The sequence below is a fragment of the Ixodes scapularis genome, unplaced genomic scaffold, assembly GCF_016920785.2.
Source record: "Ixodes scapularis isolate PalLabHiFi unplaced genomic scaffold, ASM1692078v2 PGA_scaffold0__279_contigs__length_252992795, whole genome shotgun sequence".
In the NCBI taxonomy this organism is placed as follows: domain Eukaryota; kingdom Metazoa; phylum Arthropoda; class Arachnida; order Ixodida; family Ixodidae; genus Ixodes; species Ixodes scapularis.
The window spans coordinates 174091489-174111636 of record NW_024609835.1 but is presented as its reverse complement, the minus strand read 5'-3'; the positions used below and the strand labels follow the sequence as shown (position 1 = coordinate 174111636).

The window sequence follows — 20148 nt, the reverse complement described above, 5'->3', positions numbered from 1 at the left end:
CGGCCTTCATTTGCCGCTTTTAAAACATGAAATGATTTTTAACGCTACCCCCAATCCGAAAACTTAGTTCGTCCGTACGTCTCTACATTTTCCGCTAAATTTAGCGGGGAAAGTGACGTCACGCGACCTATACATCAATTCAGTTACTCGCTAAATTTAGTGGGAAGATTCTCATCTTGTGACGTAGACATCAATCTAGTTTCCTTGCTGAATATAGTGGGCGAAATCGACGTCACGTGATCTATACAACCATTCAGCTTTCCTGCTAAATTTAGCGGAAAAATACATGTCACGTGACGCACCAAATCTCATTGATTCTCTATAATGCATTATGTGCATTATAGGCATCTAAAGGTAAAAGTCGCTGCCAATTGTTTTTCTTTCTTTTTTATCTATTTAAGTTGAATATTTTTGCAGGCATTTATAAATGTTTTTTAAACCGTCGACTCAGCAACTACCACTAAGGCCTGCTTCAGACGGGGCAGTTTCACCCACCAACTTGACGTCACAACACCAACAACACAAGCCGCGCGCGTTCACACGCAGCAGCCGAATTGCTACGACTTACCATCATCATCATGAAATTTGATTTTTCTTGCACTATTTGGACGCAAAGCTACGTGCTAAAAACATGTTTTCATATCTTTGAATGGCGTTGAGAATACTAACTCATTTTTCTGAAAAGGTTTATTTCCAAAAACAATCCATTTCAAATTAGAACCAAGTCTTTAGCTGTCATTATCACCACCACAGGGGTCTCACGTGAAAATATTGTGTCCCTGATTGGCTGTTGCCGCTTCAAATGTCTCCGAGTTGTTAGAGTTGCTCGTCCGTTTTGAGCCGTACCCAATCTCAGGAATTTGTGTCTATCTAGGGAAAGCTAAAGAACAACCCGCCAGCAACCTCAAAATTGCTAAGAAAGTTGCCCCGTCTGAAGCGCGCCTAAGAATGCTTGTCGACAGAAAAAAAAAGGTATGTCACAATCAGGGTTGTAAAAGTTACTTAAAAAATGTACCAAAGATACAGTTATAGTTACTCATCCGAGGAGGTACCTAGGTACAGGTTCAGTTACTTCAAAGATACTTTCTTTATTTATTTTCCGCATATTTGTCAGAATATATTGGAAGTAAAGCTTTTTATACTAAGAATACACTCATAAATGAGTTCGATAAATCTGCTTTATTGGTGTCGGTGCAAGAAATATGAAAAACTGCATTCACACGAGCATTCCAGGACACGTTATCTTTTTCGGTTTCGATTTGAGATGAAGGAAGCAGGTTGCTATTTTTCCTAAACAGAGTTCCTAAGCGATTCAATAAATTGGTGTCGCTAGAACGGCATCGCGAATCCACCGTTCGATCAAATCAACACCGCCATTCGCTAAACTGTCGTTCAATGAAACATCATGGGCAGGACTTCATTCGCTAAAATGTCGTTCAATCAAGTCAGTCCCTCCCAGGTCGTACCCAACTCAACGTTAATCACGGCACATGGTAGTATGCTAATACTTCAGGATTTATAGTTTCTACCATTTGGACGAAGTGAATAGAAAAGTACCTGTAAAAAGTAACTTCACTTAGTTACAACTTACAAGTTACTGGAAAATGTACCTCTGCACTATCGCTGCAGTCCGCAGCAATAGTGCAGAGGGCATTCGGTGGCCTTTGTGCAACTTGTTTACACTCTCGTCCATTTTTGCAGTTTAGCACCCACCAGAAGGCTTAAACGGGGTGACGTATGTTCACCTGTAGGATAATAATGCGGTGCAGTTCTAGCAAAAAAATTAGGGGGTTGTGCGTATGTTTGTACAGCCTAGAACTTGGTCTACCTCAATGGGCGACGAGTCTCCCAGCTGTAGATGAGCAATTTAGCCAGTGCAATACTACAACCGCTACCCTGGTGTGTGCATCGACCGCACGTCGATACGGTGCTCATCCAGTTTGAAACGGGCAGGGGTAGGGATGAACCCAGGATCCCTGGGTCTGAGCTGGTGTGAGCTAGCCCATTCGGCCAGCGAGTAGGCTAGTGCAACACATGAAGAAATAGCAATTGGCACCGTTGCTTTCCCGGCATGTGCTTTCTTCTAGTGGAATTGCGCTTTCCGCCTACCCTCGCCTTCACTCCCCTCACCCCAAGCAACTACAACAAAAAAGCTGGGTTCGGGCAGTACTATCTCATTCAGCTGAAGATTTTAAAGTCATTGGCGTAGTGCAGAGGACCCTCCCCCAGTGAGTCACGCTATATTGCCAGTGCTCTTTTTTATTTTTATCAAATGCGTGTAAGGAGACAAGTAACTTGCGCATCAGGTTCGAGCCATTTCAATCCTACTGCTATTTCGATTTATTGAATTTTGACTTCTTTAAGTTCATCTATATTGTCATATTTTCTCTTGCTTTCAGTGGTTCGACTTTAAACCTGCCTTCACATGTCATGGAGGTAGGAAGCTAATTGAGGCAACATGACGCCACCAGAGGTGACGACGCCGGGGGAGGTGGAAAGATCCGGTTCCGAGAGACACGTCCCCAACGATGACCAAAACGAAGAGACTCTATTGGACGAAAAGGAGAGCTGACTTGGCACCAACAGCTGTTTTGGTCACTTTTGGGGGCGTTGCCACCGACCGCATCATCTACTTCCGGCTTCAGTCGAGATTTGCTCGTTTGGCTGGCTCGAGCCAGAGTGTCGCCTCCTCTTCTTCCTACCTTCATGTCACACGTCGATAATTTACAAAGCTTAACGATGCTTGTTGTTATATGCCAACACGCTCTTTAAAAACAATCTTGTGTTTGCCCATACCAGGTGTAAACACTGTGTGTGCACAGAAGCCAGATCTCTCCAAGATGAAGCATCCGAGCATGCACAGTGCCGACAGCAGTGCCACTGCAGTGGCGTGACGTCAGAGAGTTGATTTAATTTTATGATGTTTTGTATTGTGTCATATGCTTATTATAGCTTGCTTTGCCCACGCTAATACACCTGCATTAAAAACATAAAGGTGCAGAGCAATAGCAATGTTTTAGAAATATGCCCCACAACCCCCCCCTCCCCCCCCGGCATTGCCAGTTTCTTTCCTGGAGAAAGGTTGCATACAGGGTGTTTGTCAAGGTTTACTACGTAGTTAGCACACAGGTTAAGCACTCACTTCCACTGAAGACAAGTGGTATCTGTTAAGAGGATGACTTGCCAATTGTTGACAGTTTAATTAACTGCTAATGCGGGATCTATGGCGCAGATGCCGAGGAGTGGTCTGGAGAGTCATTACGAGTAGGAGATTGTTCACCAAAATGTGTCCTGCATAGAAGCGTCTTGTGCAGGCGTCGACATCAAAACCGCGAAGTCTGGGGACGGATCCTGCTGGGCCATCTCTGTGGTCACCAAGATCATGAGGAGAACCCAGCAGTTGGATGCGGCCAGGGAGACAATCTTTCTGGACTCCACATTTCTGGTGACTGCCACGAGTACCCTGACAACGTTTCTGGCAGCGACAGGGGCCGGTGCCATACCCCTGGCGGTGGTCCTCCACGGACCTCGGGGCATGGAGAGCTACGCCACGGCATTCAGCCTCCTCAAGCGGAGTTACCCGCTCTGCTTCGGGGGAGCCCCTGTGAGTGAGCAGTGTGCAAGGACGTTGTGCTAGTGCACCGGCATGCTGTGCTGCTTTTTACTTCCTGGGAAGCTTCCTTTCCCTTGTAGTGTTGGTGTCAAAGTGGCAGCACCGTGATACAGTTATTCTGTTGAGCCCGAGTGGAAGGATGCACCACCGGGAGAAATTCCTTGCACTTCAAAGAGCCAATTTTTCATCAGCTTTGCGAACGTCTAGCCCTTGTCTCGTGCCCAGAGTAGGTTTTCCTTTAGTATAGTTTCTTATTGAACTGCATGCCTTTCTCTTCAATGTAGCCTGCAGCAGTGCTTCACACCGGTCTGCAACAACCGTCAATGTTGGCGTGCATAGTTCCCTCTCAGCACCAGTGCTTCAAAATGCTATTTTTCTAGCCATATCCTTTTTTACTCCCTTCGAAGTAAAAATTAGCCCTCTATCTTTTCACACTTTCACTATGAATACACGAAAGTTCACAATCTTGTTTTCATGACTGTGGAGAGTTAGTTTGCTGGCCAAATTCAGCTACTCGTGTAGCATTTCCTTTCGCCCCCTCTCCTCTGGGAAGTAATGAATTTGAACGGGGATTAGTGCGGTTCGTGGGGTGCAGCAAGCGAGGAATGTTGGCCTCTCTGCTCAGGCACCCCGAGCCTTTGTGACAAGTCCCTCATCGGCCGAGAAGGAGGCCCTGAACACCTGCTGGCCCGGCGTTTCCCAGCTCCTGTACCCTCTGGACGTGGTACAGGCAGAGTGGGACTGGCTGAGTGCGGCCGGGAACAAGGTGGGCCAGGAAGAGCGACTGGACCTCATGGCTGCATTCCAGAAGGTGCGTGCAGCCGCGTCACGTGCGCACCCACTGAAGTTGTCTTGCAGAGAGTTTGTGGCCACTCGTTGTGTCTCGATAGACTCTTGCACGGGGAGCAATGTTCTACTTTGTTTCATGCTCATAAGATCTACAGACTGACTGATTTGTGACGTTAAGTTATACTGAAACCGATAGTTTCTCGTTTAAATCTAGGTTTAGGTTATGGGAACTTGTCAAGGGCAAATTAGTAGTATGTCATTAAGAGGCTTGTGAATGAGCACCATATATCTAGGGAATCGTGTCTAGTGAATTAATGTAGGGTGCACAGTAAAGAGTGAACTTTAAAGGAAATCAAACTGGCTTGAGCATAAATTTATTAGTGCTAAGCAGTGTTTTTATCAAGAGTACGCTAACAAAGGTGTTTACTCTGCACAATGCTCTTGACTTGCGTCACCCTCGTAGCTAAAAACAATTGGTTCGAGTGTTGTCAACGTTGACCTCTGATTTCTGTGCTTCTGCTATCAGTTTAACTCTGATATCTACTCATACATAGCACCAACTGAATCTCTTTTCTGCACATGCAGTCTTCCTCTCTGAAGAAGTCTGTTTACGGTCAATATATTTATTGCACACTTGATCTCCCAAGGATATAAACTGACGAACGCCATAAGAAGATCTTTATGTGACACATGTGTTACAGTGCATGTACATTGTGAAGGACGATGTGCACTGGAGGAGGTTGAAGGTAGTGTGTGTGTGGATGTGGTAAAGGTGAACGCTGGAACTGGTTTTTAACTTTTGTGACCACGGAAAAAGTAAGCAATTTCGACAGGAGCCCTGCAAATGCTTTTATTTTCCTAACTAACTTTTGTATGGAGCAATATGACACATCAAAATGTGGCCAATTAGCTGTTCTTTCAAAAGAAATAAAGGTGAATATGATGTGGGGAAAGCGATTTTAAAATTTTATTCGTTAAAAATACAGTGTATGTACAGAAGGTGTATAAACGACGAAACTTGTGCAGCTCTGTCGAATCATACGACAAATAAGAAAAAGTGTGAATATTGAAAATGTGCCCCACACCCACGGCTATTACTTCCGAAAGTTAGTGTACTCTAACTGACGTCTATTTTTGGTTGTCAGAGAGTTAGCCTCCATAACACGTCTGCTTTTCAATGAAGGAATGCTTATATTGGTGAAACACAGATAATACACGTCACATCCCCAGCAGAATGCTTTCCTGTTCTAGATTGGTTTTGTCATAGCCTTGATTGCAGTTCTCTAATATTTAAAATTTTTGTATGCCTCGTTTGGAACATAAGACGTGCACGCCGGCTCAGAACAGTTTTGGAAATTATAGTGGTGCTTACCAACAACCATCTGTGAAGCAATGCCTATAACCTCATTTGAAGTGTTCCCAGAGCTCTTGTGGTCTAAAGAAGAGGCCGCATCTCCACGTGGTGAATAATGTTGATTGGGGGGAAGCTCTGGTGGGGCTGATGATACTGATTTTATTGTTCATAGGTAGTGCTGATGGTGCTGATTTCTTTTTATTGCTCATAGGTAGTGCTGAGTTCCGGGTTGCGTTTCGACTTCATTATTACTGCTTTATGGTCGGTGAAATGTAGAGCCAGTGGTTCTTCTAGCGGATCAGCTTGGATCCGCTAGAAGCCGTGGGAATGCATCTCCACCGCTTAAGTCAACGGTCCGTGTCAAAAAGAGAATGTGTGGTATGGATCGTGGTTATATACGCAGTTGAGCATTTGACCGCATTGCCCTCTCGTCTGTAAATGTTGAGCCAATGCGTGCAGAGTTTAATGCAATTATGTACGCATTTGATCGCAGCGCCCTCTCCTGTATAGACGTTGAGCGGCTACATGCAACGTTGGAGTGTAGCGTAGTGGTTAAGACGTCTGCCTCGTAAGCAAGCGGTCCTGAGTTCGAACCCCCGTGCGGGCGTACATTTTTTTTTTAAAGTGGGCCGATCCCGGAGGCAGTGCAATCGATGTGAACACGGACACCGGACGGGCAAAGCTAGACCCTAACAAGCTTCGCCCCTAAAATGTGCCACAATATGAATTATGTAAATAATGCCATCTTTGTTACAATGACTTATGCAAGCAGTTAGCCATGTTAGATAAGTACAACCACCATTGCCACGACTATCTTTGACAGCCCACCAGTTTGTGATAAAGCTTAAACCTACGTTGAAATTGAAACTAGAATTCTTCAGCTATCCACAAGATTGTAGAACATAATTCTCTGCACTAAATTTAATTTCTTGACAGCACTTGAAAACCATTGATCACCAGATGGGCACGGTCAGGAAAGAGTTAAGCCTTATCTGGGTATCCACTGATAGCTGTCTTCAGCATGTTGCAAATGTTACAGTTAAGCCCTGTAATTTTCTCTACAGTTGACGTGCGTTAATTCAACCTTAGTTAATTCGACTTATCGTTTAACTTGACCCTGTTCAAAGGTCTCGGCAAAAGCCCCTACATTTCTATAAAAAAACAAAACCCGTTATTTCGATCTTAAAATATAAAATATTGGGTATTTGAATCAGCCAGTCAGTCGGCCGCAATCGGTGATCAGCCACGCCCATCGGCTAAAAAACATGTTTTCACATTTTGAAGCTTGCGCTGAATTGTGAAGAGAGAGTGAAAAAGAGCACATGTTCAGACACGGGACATGGCCAGGTCTGAGCAAGAAACAACTAGTAGTTCAACACTGCTGCGGAGCAGCGAGCAGCTCAGCGGTATTGCAACGGTGCCGGCGGTATCAGCGGCCGGCGTTCGCAGTTGCCACCACCACACCGAACGCGCAAAGGACATACCTGGCTGCTGCCACCTCCGTGCGGCGGTGTGCGGCGGCTCATTATAAAAATGTTAGCCGACCTAATGTAAAACGCTGGATATTTTGAGTTTTGCCCGCATCTTTTAATTAGATTTTAGGGATAATTCAACCCAATTTCGCATGTCCCGTGAAGGTTAAATTAATTGAAGTCGACTTACTACAGTTTAAGCTCGTTATAACAGAACTTGATTTTGACCAAGAATTCGGTCTGTTGTAAGAGGAGTATATTGTATGGCGGATAAGAAGTTGAGTCAATGATGCATAGAGGGAAACCAACTGAACTTCACAAATTGATATGTTATATCCAAATATCTGTTGTATCCAGGCCTCTTATAATGAGCTTAGACTGTATTCGTAAATAATTCTTGTACAATTTTTGGCAGTTCTTCGCTTTCTAGACCTTGCAAGCTGCTGTATCTGCACAAATGGCATTTGGGCTGGAGGCCATATTTTCTTTCAAATGAAAAGAGGAGCTAGGAATGTGTATTTGTGTATTTGAAAAATCAATGCATCTTTCTTAGCTGCTTGTCCATCATATGGAGTTCCTTTTTTATTGAGTAGAACAGGGGTCTCTGAATTTTGTGGCTAAGGGGCCAGTCTTTGCAGTCTCAAGAGAAAAATCGTAATTATAAACAAGAAAAAAGAAACTGAATAAATATAGCTAGATAAGTATTTAAACACAAACTTGAATGTCAAAATAAGTATTAAAAAAAACCTACCCTAAGGTGAATGAATATATGTATTTACTTCAACTTGAAATATAATATTTAGCTAATTATGGCATATTACACAACAGTTTGGCCAAGAAAACTCCTCAGGCATAAATCAAACTGCATGGGGATTTAGCACATTCGGGCAGCACAAAAGACTAAGGAGAGTCGGCCACAAAAGTTTGCGGAACACGCAAGTGGTGTCCGAGCTGCATCACTGCGCTACGTTGCGGTGCGGCGCCTGTTGTCGAGATTAGTAATGTGGACATGCGCGTCCTTTGGTACTTGAAGACAAGTCAACCCTCCTGCATCCAGCCAGTGGGCGCCGTATTCTCTCGAATACGGCGCCCAGCGCTGCTTCGATAGACGCCGTTGGCAGTCGTATCTCGGTGGCACGATGAGTGGCAGAAGGTGCGATATCAACACAGTATTTCGCCCCGTGGCATGGAATCACTTTGCCCTGCTCAGCAACCAAAGAGACAGCCATTCCATATTTTTTTTATGGATGTTTTGTTTTTCCAGTTATTTAAAATTTGTATTCAATAAATTGTGCAGTACACAGTAGAAGTTCTGAATTGTCACTGACTGGTTGACAAGGCAGCAAGTACGGACAAAATGAAAAGGCTTCTGGAACAAGAAAACAAAGAAAAAAAGGCAGAATGGCAATTTCCCTGGCCGCTGAGCTAGGAAAAATGATATCATGCCGGACGGTGAAAGCAGTGGCATAGCCAGGAATTCGTTTCGGGGGCTAAGGTGGCTAGGATGTGTATGACTTGGGGGGGTGGGGGTTCAGAATGCATCTGTATAATATACACCAACTCAACTCTCCTACGTCACGCCGCGGTGGTGGCGCGCCGGACGCACTTCCGGTCTGTGGCGGTGGGCAGAAGTCGCCGTGCCAGATATGCATTCCTGTGTTCCCTTGGAAGAAACGAGACAAAAAACCTGCTTTCTCGTCAAAATGCTGCGACGGGGGTTGTACCAAGAGAGTCTGGAAAGGTTTGAAGATCAGTTTTCATGTGTTTTTGCCCCCTCCGTTCGTCCGAGAACGTGGATAGTAGGCGTGAAAAGGGCAAACCAGACGCTGTCGAATTACAATTGCGTGCGCGGGCAACACTTTGTGGTCGCCAGATGTATTTGCTTTGTTCCAACATAAACGAGAAAAAACCGCCAAGTTGTCCGAACCACCCACGGGTTCAGTGCGTCTTCAAAATCACACGGCCGCCTGATCGTTCAAACTTTCGTCTGCTCTTTCAAACGTCTGCTTTTTGTCGTCTGCTCGTTCATACAAAAGCGGCCCGTAGACCAAACTTTGACCCGGTGATAGCAATAAGAAGTAATTGCAGACCTCAAAAGACTTAAGTAGGCTCGGTTTAAAAAGTAGATACAAGATGTTGATCATTGGTACCGGTGGTCATCACCGACTTGTTACGCTTGGTCTGTTCCCGCTTCCGAATTTCAATATCGACGTCGATCATCGCCGCTACCTTCTACACTTTTGCAACACGAGCGACGTCGCTACCGAAAATAGCTGGAAGAATCTCATCATGTTTTTGGCGTCCATTCTGCGGTGTTCATGCGAATTAATCGCCGCACGTCAAATTATTTACGGAAAGTTTAGCGGCGTAACGAGCCTTGATAATTTCGCTTAAGCGATTAAAGTGGTAAGACATTGCGATGAGGACGTAGAATCGACAATTCCAACACGAAAAAGAGTAGGCAGACTCACACAGACGCCGACAACGTGACATTCGAGTGGTTTGTTGACGCGGGACGCGGTGCTTCTTGCCCGTACCCCATTACGCATGCGTTCGAACTGTCGTCTGCTTTTTCAAACTTGGCTGCTTTTTGTCGTCAGCTCGTCCAAACGACAGCGGCCGGGAAACCAAACGTTGACCCGGTAATTGCGATAAGAACTAAGTGCAGGCCTCAAAACACTTTTGAAGGTTGGTTGGGGTAAGTAGGCTAAGTGTAAACAGATACAAGAAGATGTTTATCATTATTGTTACCAGTGGCCATCACCGACTTGTAATGCCAGATTCTACTTGCGGTTTTCAGTATCGACGTCCACCATCTCAGCTACGGTCCGCGCTTTTGCAGTCCGAGCAACGTCGCCTCTGAAAACAGCGAGCAGAATCTCATCGTGGGAGTCAGGCTTTAGCGCCCGTTCTGCGGCGTCCACGTGAAATGAATCGGCGCACGTCACATTATTCACGCAAAGTTTTGCCTCGTTAGTTTTGCTGAAGCCGCTCAAATAGTCAGGCATTGTTAGGAAAACGTAGCATCAACAATTCCAACGCGAAAAAGAACACGGGGACTCCCACCGACGCCGACAACAACGCAATTCAATGGTTTGTTTATGGGCGACGGCGGGCTTCTTGCCCACCATCCACCGCGCATGCGCGGCGCCGGTGGCGTCCGCTAGGAGCGCTCCGGTTTGTTTGTAAACATGAGTTGGTGTATAGAGTTAGCTGGATTTCGGGGGAAGGGCGGGGGGGGGGGGGCTAAAGTTCCATAAGCACTCCCCCACCCCCCTTGGCTACGCCCCTGGGTGGGAGATAGAGTTGATATTGTGGCTTCTGCCGCTCATTGTGCCACTGAGATACGGCTGCGGTACAGCAACCAATGGCGGCTATCGAAGTAGAGCCTGGCGCCGTATTCGTGTGAATAAGAAGGCGTTGGCCAGAAGCGGGACAGTTCATTGACATGCCTGCCAGTACCAAAGGATGCACAGGCGTGCTACGGGTGTCGACCACATCCGCCGCGCCGCAAGGTAGAGCGGTAATGCAGCTCGGCCACGGCTTGCGTGGTTCGTAAAAGTTTGGCGCCGACTGCACTTGATAATGCGAGGGAACTTTAACATAGTTAAACAAACATGAAGCAGGAGGCCAAGAATAGCTGGTGTTTACAATGTTCAATGAATAATATGGCAAGAGGACCTGCATTATGACGCAGTTTCTCTAGTTCTTTCTTGTATCTTTGTTTGCGCATTTGGAGCACATTGTTGCGTCATTTCTGTATGCACATTCATTGCGCCGGTAGCAGCGGGTCTGCTGGTCTGCTGGGAGCAGGGCGCAGGCCAGGCTTCATTAAAAGGACCGTAGCCAGCCATGGTCCTGTCGGGAGACTTCTGCGGGCCGGGGTTTGGAGACCCCTGAAGTAGAAGATAATTGGGTGCATTCTCAGGTCTTTCAATCAACAAGAACATATTTCTTGAGCTTCAATTGTAAAAAAACTACATTGGCGCTTCCAAAAAAATATTCCTATTCCAAACATAATCAGCACTAAACATTCTGCCCCTAATATTACACTTCAGGTCATGTACGCAGAGTCTGAGGAAGAACTGGAGGCTGCCACGACGGATCTACGGTTGAGGACGCACCAGGGTTATGTGGAGCATGTGAACGCGCTCTTGGAACAGAAGACTGAGTGGGTGCTTCTTTTCCGTCATGACCATGTTGTGGGAGACGACGACACGCACGACTTTGCAGAAGCGTCCGTTCGTATTCTTAGGGACCTTCTGCTCCACAACCGCAAGGCCTTTAACGTCGTTGCCCTGGTGAACTTTGTGACCTCTCAGTGGGAGGACTACTTCAGGAGAAGGCTCCTAGCACACGCACGCAACCGCAGGCCCGTGCACCAACTGCACCACGACAAGCTGCTCAAACGGTTGCCCGAATCTGTGGCGGAGGCGATTGAGGTGCTCGACAACAACATCTTTCGGGTCCCCAGCGGCCTGCGGATTGAAAAGGCGTGCGAGGTCATCCCGGATGTGGGAACCTGCATCTGCCGAACAGGACGGCTGGGTGCATTCTGCAGGCACCAGGCGCTTGTCCATAATGTCCATGGAGGAGCTTTCCCCGACGTACCCGTGCTCACCGCGGATGACCAGAAGGAGCTTGAGTTCCTCGCTTTGGGAGAGAAGGGCCAGACCGAAGCCTCGTTCCCAGACACTGAAGAGGCGTTGTCGGAGCGGCCCACGCCCAGCGCTAGCGACGAAGGCGAAACTTCAGCAGCACTGTCAGATCGGCCTACTTACAGTGGCAGTGAGGAAGAAGAACCTTCGGCACCTCTGGAGCCTCCACCGCGTAGCAACCACTCACCAGATTCAGAGCAGCAGCCTGACTGCTCAACTTTCAAGGGTCGTTGGCAGCGACACTGTCAGGTGAGGACCTTATTAAGGCGAAAGCCATGTCTCATCGTTCAGTCGACCTTCAAAGTGCTTGAGCGAAAACACGTTGGCGACATGAAAGGTACCAAAACGTTTACGTGACAACTCAGGCGGTCGCTTAATCGTATGCTCAAGAACGGCGTTGTCCTTGGTGTCGTCCTCTAGGCGTCGTCCTTGAGGTCGTCCTGGATGTCGTCCTAGACGCCGTCCTTGAAACTGTCCTAGAGGTCGTCCTAGACGTCCTTTAGGCGTCGTTCTCGACGTCGTCCTCTAGGCGTCGTTCTTAGGGTCGTCCTAGAAGTCGTCCTCAGTGTCCTTGATGTTGTCTGCGAAGTTGTCCTAGAGGTCCTACTAGATGCTGTACTTGGTGTCAATCCCTAGGACGTCACCCTCGGTGTCGTCCTATACATTGTCCTAAACTTTAATATGTGAAGAAACATTACACGAAAGCATTTCACCCGTGGGACTATAATGCTTTCACCTTCCTACACGTAAGCAGTCTTAAGTGACCTCCTGTATCGGCTTGACTATTATTGGGGAGGACTCGAGTCTTAAAATGTGGTAGCTTGCTATTTGCACCAAACTTGACCAAAGCATTGCATAACCATGTTTCGTTAAAAGTTATTGCGTTGTGTGTATGTTTATAGCAACTTCGTTTCACAAGCACCGGTACCCTGTCAGTTTTGTCCAGAATGCATCACACTCGCGTAGTGCTGCACAAAGAATCGGCCCCGAACAAACTTACTGAATGCAGCCTGATCCTGTCATCGTCTATGTTATAACGAGAGTATCAACCACAAATCAAAACATGCGGTCTGCTCTGCGACAGTGCGACTACGGCGCCATCATCGGACGTAGATTCATGCTTTCTGCTGGGTGAGCTTTGTCTACCAGTGAGAAACTTCTTGTCCACTTGCAAGCCCACAATTGGACAGCATTTTGGTGAGAACTTTTCAGTTGCACACGGATGGTGAAAGAGGTCTCGCTGCTGTCATTGTCTTCGTCCTCAGACTTCGTTTACCCCCGTTACAATTCACCGCCTATACAACAAAAAATTACTCGAAATTTGCAAAGGAAGCACGATTTAATGATTGCTTTCTTCATAAAATAGCAGACACAATGCTATAAGCTCCCGCTTGATCCCGTCACTTGTGGGACCCAATTTCTAACAGACAATCCACCTTTCTGCGGGTTCTGCCAGATACATAGCTTGCACTGACGTCACTTGGTCAGACATACATGTAAAATAGGCATGCGAAAGGCCATCTTCCGCCACGTTAATGAGACGCTTCTGGCCACTAGAAAGAAGGGTGGACTGACGTCACGTGCAAGCCATGTATCCCCTTTCTTTGAGACGTTTTCTATTGCTCCTCCCCTGGATGATGCATGGCGGGAATGCATTCTGGGGCATTCCTGATTTTCTCGGTGCAAGCGAGTGCGGCACTTGCCAGCTGAAATGGACTCATTGCATGCCGGGAGGAGACAGATGTGAACGCGAGTGCGGTGAAACAAAGTTGCTATTATAGTCAGCAGGAAGTTGGCCCCTTAGGGCGTCCGGTGTCTTCGTCGCTTACTGTATTGCGTCGCTGTAGTACACCCACGCCATGGGAGAGGTGCACTTAAAGGGCAACTCCGCTTCATTTTTGGTTTTGAAAGAACAGTGCAGTCCTCCTCAGTATCGCCTAGGAAGATCACACGTCAAATATTGCAACGCAGTTCTGTCTAAATGTTTCTTAAACGGTCCGGCCAACTTTGCAACTCGCCAAGTTGCCGAAATCGGCTGACTCGAGCGGGCGAATTCAGGCGCAACCAAGAGCGCAGTCAAGGCTACGGCGGAGCCAACATTGAGTTAAACGTCATCATCATGGCCCCCTTTTGCTTGTTTTTACTTCTCCGATCGAGTGTAGCGCATGACATCAGCAACGTTGCCTCTCGGCGCTCAGCGGTGTCCACGTGATTGGCGTACGCGCCTGCGCAACGCACTTCTTGGGAGCGGACCAACCGCCCGCCGTGGTCCCGCCGTTACCGCCGTCTTCTGCGTCACAACCACCGTCGTCGTCTCACCGTTTGTGATTATTGCCTCTCGGAGTTTCGTCCACACTATGGACACCACGTGCGCAGAGTCGCAAACTTATGCCGCAGTTGTGCAGACGTCGTCGAATGCCGTAGACACCAAAACGTGGCGAAGAGTGCGGTGCAGACGACACTCGCGCCTACCGCATGCCCGCCCCCATCCCGTCCGTCGTTGGGCCGAGGATCACGTGACATCTCGTACCACGTGATGGCCATGTACTTGGCGGCCCGAGGCCAATGTTGCCGGACGGAGCCGAAGTTTCGGTTTCGATTTCCGCTCGTGTTTAAAATCAGATTTAAAAATATATATCCAATTTTTCGCGAAGCAAACGACGTAGTGTCTTTTACTAGGGCTTTTTAATTCGAAATCACTCATTATCCCGAAATCTTCGGAATTGAGCGGAGTTGCCCTTTAAAGGGATACTTCAACGAAATTTGAAATATTCCCTTCGTGTTAAAAAATAGGTTGAATATGATCCACAATATCCGTAAATGACAATCGCACGTTTGTATTTTGAGCCTGGTGGCTGTATTTTTCGTTATAAATGGCCCACTCTGGCAAGCGCTCGGAGAAGGCCCAGCTTAGAACACGTGACATCCAACGCAATTGTGACGTAGGTCGTCTCAAGACGAGCAAAGCTATGGCGAGGCTGACGTCGAGAGGATGGCCTAGTCGTTCCAGCCACCGAAACGGCTGCTTTTGTACGAATTTTGAGTGACGGGTTAATCTTCTATAATCTTCTAGGGGGACAATGGCGACTTCTGCGACACACAAAAGGGATTCTCGGGAAGAGGGGAGTTGCTCCTTCCCCCCTTCTCTCGTCGTGGCCGGAGACGAGACAACCTCCGTCACTAGCTGTCAAGGTTCCTAGACGAGCATTACAAAGGAGGCGTTAGCGACATCCACCAGGTGCTCTTTGCTAATCGTTTAATTCGTTTTAAAATTCCTTTTCGAGACTTTTTTAACAAGATATTGGTATGTTCCATGTGATGCTGCTCTTTTGAACACATATAGACCAAAAAATGAGCGCCGAAATTTCGTTGTAGTATCCCTTTAAAGGGACAGTGACACCCCCCAGAATAGTTTTTTAATTCTTTGCCGGGTGATTCATTATGGTGTCAGAAGGCTACCCAATCAATATTTTGTTACAGCGTCACATATATTTTTAATAAAGTCAAATAACACAACTGTTCGAAACCGAAACCAAAACTGGATTGGGGAGGGAAAAGAAATATAGAGGAGGGGAGAGTGCCGGGAGTCACGGGGCTGTGCAACTTTTATTTTTGTTCGATCAACGTATTTCCAGCTTTTTAGAAGCCATAAAAAATTGGTATCATATATGTGTTATATTTTTAACATTGTATGCGTGCCTTGGATGACCTACAACTTTGATTATCCATGGTAATTGCGTCTAAACCATAGAAAACGGCGCATGACCACGGAGAACAGAGTGAGCATGACTCAAACCGGCCAGTTCACGATTGGCGGTTTTCGGGCGGAAAGAAGACAAATTTCGAGCCGCGAATTGTGCTCTGGGTAGTTGGGTTCTCATATGTCATGTACAAATAAAAACCTTGGCGAGCATAAAGACCCTGTCAATGTCCCTTTAACAGAATTGGGATAGGCTGTCATAAGCTTTAAAAAAAGCTTTGATTTAAAAAAAAAACTGGTGAAACTTCCTCGATCATTCCATTTGGAGGTTGAACTGAAAACAGAGCTACTACAATATGCAAACATTTTGCATGCTTGTTTGTTCATTAATGGTTGGACATGTTTGTTCTCGGCAACTTACTAGAAAATATGAGGCATACATTCGTACCAAAGAAATCAAGAAAGCTTTTGAGAATTTTGTCCTCCTTCAGCATCACGCCAGAGTTCAAATTCATTCTCTAAAGCAGTGCTGGCCAGGCTTACCCAGCCTAAGAGCCGCAGAAAAACCACAGAACTTCCAAGAGACCTTGGGAGGGGGGGGAGGGGGGGAAACTTTTGTTCAGGGCAATAAAAAAAAACTTGAATTACTTTACATGTATCCGAGTCAAAAGCAGTCCAACTGTACGTGAGGTATTAGTAGCACAAGACTAGCATACCGCAACCTGTCTTTTGATTTCAAACGCGTTCCATTTCTCTTTTTGGGGAAGTGCTCGTGTGACCGGGAGGGAATCGGGGGAAGGGGTAGAAAGGGGGGGAGGAGGAAGCCGCGAGCCGCACTTCAACACGCGAAGAGCCGCATGCGGCTCGCGAGCTGCAGCTTGGCCACCTCTGCTCTAGGGGCTTGAGCTACTGAGCAGATGACAGCGGAACCTCTGGGAGAGTTTTGAAAATTTCTTTGGAACGACCTGAAGGAAACGCTCATTGGCATAAAAAGCTACATACGTATCTGAGCAACTAATGAGTTAAAACCTGGTTCTTATTCTAACTTTCTCTTCCAGAAAGCAGACGAGGTGCTGAGGGAAATTCAGGCACGGCTCAAGAAATGCCATGCCATTGCTGTGGACAGCCCCACTTACCTTGCCAAATTGGAACGGATGTTAGAGGGAATCAAGAAAATTGAACAGGAGCCCGAAGTGATACCATGCGTTTCTTCTACACAGACGGTGTACGGTTGGGACAACTGGCAGAATGTGGCAGAAGGCACGAAGCGAGTGCTTGATGGCTGTCTTTCTAACGGACCCAGTGCTAAGGTGCCAAAGCAAGAGCATAGCTAGCACCCCAGAGCCGTTCATCGTGCCACTTCCCGTGAACATGACATAATTAATAATTGTTTACCATGTGACTACCTCAGATAGTTCTTTTTATTTTGTTTGTTGCAATGTGTGCATCTAAGCCTTAGTTGAGTTTAGACCATTTTTTTGTGTTTTTCAACGAGTCTTTCCTCCTTTCTATTTAAGTCTGTGACCACTCTGTGTGTATGGTCTTATGTAATATCATTTATACCGGTGTGCCTTTTGATTGAGTGTTTTTTTTTTTGCCAAGTGCTCAACTCGGGTACACCCAAACTTGGAGTCTGATGATACTTGCCATTCTTGTGTATCTTTTCAGCTTGTTATATTTTTTGTCCCGAAGCATGCGGCCAACCTGTATATAGGATTATGATGGAACTTAGGGCGGCACTACACCATCTGCACTGATGTGTCCTTTTATATCCGTTTTGATTTTTGTTGCCAAGTGTGTAACCCAGCCCATTGTGTCTTTACTTGGGCAAGATTAGGCTGTCTACTCATGTTTTTTTGTGAGCTTTGGTTCTGAAGTGCGTGACCAAACCTGCATGTGAATTTTAGGGGTAGGTTCTGTAATCTGCCCTTGCTTGTGTTTTGACAAGGTATGTTTCTCGGAGAGATTGTTACCATCTCCAAGTTCAAAAACACAATAAGTAGGCTGTCTGAAGTTGTGTAGGTTCTTGAATAGGTTATTGATTAATGTTGAAAAGCGTGAGACCACCGTTTGTCTGTGATGATGGGGTCTGGAAGGTCTAACAAGTTTGAACTATTCATTCTTGTTGCTTAGTAGTATGGAGCCATCACATCTCCGGATTCGTAGGGTTAGCTTGCCTTTCACTCGTTCATACTTTAACAAGTTTTTGTTTTTGTGGCCAAATGTGCATCTACTGTGTATCTGAACTGTCAAGTGTCTAGATTGAAAGATATTGAAAACACATATTTATTTTTATGAAATTGTCTGCCTGACTATGTTCTGTCTTGGGGCAGAAGGGATTGGGGTTGTGGGTGGGGGATGGATGATGGTTGGGAGTTTTCTATATAAACTGAGGAAGCCCACAGTTCCTGATGTAATGTACTAGGGAATCCCAGATTCCTGTGCTGTGTGTGTCACTTGGGGTGTGTTCAGTATTCCAGCTGCTTTGGTCTCAAAATGCCAGAAATTGAGTCTCCCCTGCCAAGTCTTATTTGTGTTGCAAAGCACTCTAGCACCCTTTTTTCGTGTGAATGTCAGAACAAAAGCTTTTTTTTTGGCACATTGATATATTTAGTTTTATGTTCAAGTACAAAAAACTTTGTCCGAATTGCAAGACTCGTCAAAATATTAGGCACAGAAGAAAATCGGCCATTTGCAGTAGGTTCTCAGTGAAATGCTTGGAGAGAAAGCCCAAGAATGCACCTCATCTCGCCGCCCTGCCATCTTCCGCATGATGAAGACCGTCTGCTACTGTTGGCGTCACCGTGGCAACAAAGCATCTTCTTTATGTGCAAACGCAGCGTCTAAAGCCGGCTTCGGATGATGTCTAGTTGGTGTGCCAGAGAAGGAGGAGGCTTGTGATGGGATGGTCTCTAAATGTGCTAACATTTCCTTGGCCATCCAACGGAGGCATGATTGAACGCAGGAAGCTTGCGCTTGTGTCCACCCTTATGCAGAGATTCAACAGCTTCCAACGGAGGACACTTTTTCGGAATGGGTCAGTGTAAAAGTCAAAGGCTTACTAGAAATGCTCCAATTGTCTTCATTATGCCTCGCAAGAAAAAGGAGCGGACCGAAGAGAACATCGCTGAACAGAAATGCGGCAGCTCACCAAGGCTCAGCGTCTTCGTGCCAATGAGACGCCGGAAAAGAGCAGCGTTTGGCTGCTGCTTGTTCAGCAACGACCAGGGGCTGAAGGAGGGAACAAAATTTGTTTGCAGAAATGGTATCGCATTTCAACGTATTAATTTATTTATGTGCTTTCCCCTCAGGGCCCAAAGGAATTACAGAGGGGGGAAAGCAAAGTTGGGATCAAAACAATGCTATGAAAAGTTATTCAGACTAAAAAAAATATATATATATTGCTTAGAGCAGATTTAAAAAATACAGTGTCAGTGATGGATGTAATTCGTCTGGGAAGGTGGTTCCAGTCGAGGGATGTGTGAGGAAGGAAAGAAGATTGGAACGTAGATTGATAGCGTTAGGGTACCTCAACATTGTGCTGATAATCATGACGAGCAGATATATGAAAGGGACAGGTGATCAATATTTGTCGCGAAGCACAGAGTTATAAATATTAATTTATAAAAGGAAATAAGCGAAGCACCGCAGAGATGCAGTCCCCTTTTATTTTTAACTATTCTGCGAGTTGAGGTTGCACTGATCAGTCTGCTCTTTAGTTTAGACAAAAAAATAAATAAATCTAGGACCATTTCTGACTTGACAAAGTATTTTTGACCTGCAGTTCTGATTGAACCTGGTTTTGCCCTTAGGACATGCACATACAGCAACCTCCGCAAGAAAAAAGAAAGAAGGCTGTTGTAATAAGCACGGTTTCAGTGCTTGTTTTTGACTCTGGGTGAGGTATCGAAATAATCTTCGCCTTGCTGAATGAGTGGCACAATGTACTCGGTGCCCATTTTGGATACTATCTTTTAATTCGGAATTCAGCATAATCAAATAAATTTATTGTACTTTAATATATTACATCTAGATTATACATTGTAGGTTTTGGCAAAAAGAAACAATGTGCAGTATAAAAACAATTATATTCAGCCAAGTCCACAATGGCGACAGTAGCAGGTGGTGGATCATCCCAGTTGCTGATGGCTCTCGAAACAAATGGCAGACTGAAACCATTATTAGTATAAGGCAACGTTACTAGGAACCAGTCAGTTGGGAAACTGCCATACAGCCTGCTTTAAGAAAGTGGCTCCGATCCGTACTCGAGAACAGAGCTAGTGGCGATCGCAGTTCAGTAGCGGCCCCGGAGTCAAGGAGTCACTGACTCCTTCCACTGGACGGCCAAAAGTCACTTCCGGTGCACGTAACTCCGGGGCTTCGGAGTCAAGCTCCGAAGCACCGAGTCCGGAGACGGTGCACGAAGGAGCTAAAATGACGTCATTTCCTGACTGGTGACGATTTCCGGCGCTAAAAGAGTAAAAAACAAACAATATGGCGGGATAAGCTGCTTCGGTTCTGTAGCGGGTGCGCGGTTTGCTCGCTTTTGTTAATGAAAAGTG

The 20148-nt window shown here is 46.2% G+C and overlaps 1 protein-coding gene across 1 annotated transcript in view; it reads left to right on the top strand.

Annotated features, from left to right (window-relative positions):
- LOC8025461 overlaps positions 1 to 19763 on the top strand; it is a 35345-nt gene extending 15582 nt beyond the window's left edge. The window contains exons 3-6 of the mRNA XM_029980667.3: positions 3315 to 3604; positions 4239 to 4424; positions 11287 to 12135; positions 16645 to 19763. Of these exons, the coding sequence (XP_029836527.2) occupies positions 3315 to 3604; positions 4239 to 4424; positions 11287 to 12135; positions 16645 to 16920 (1601 nt within the window). The 3' untranslated portion in view covers positions 16921 to 19763. The remainder of the gene's footprint in view (positions 1 to 3314; positions 3605 to 4238; positions 4425 to 11286; positions 12136 to 16644) is intronic.
- The last annotated feature ends 385 nt before the right edge of the window (positions 19764 to 20148 follow it).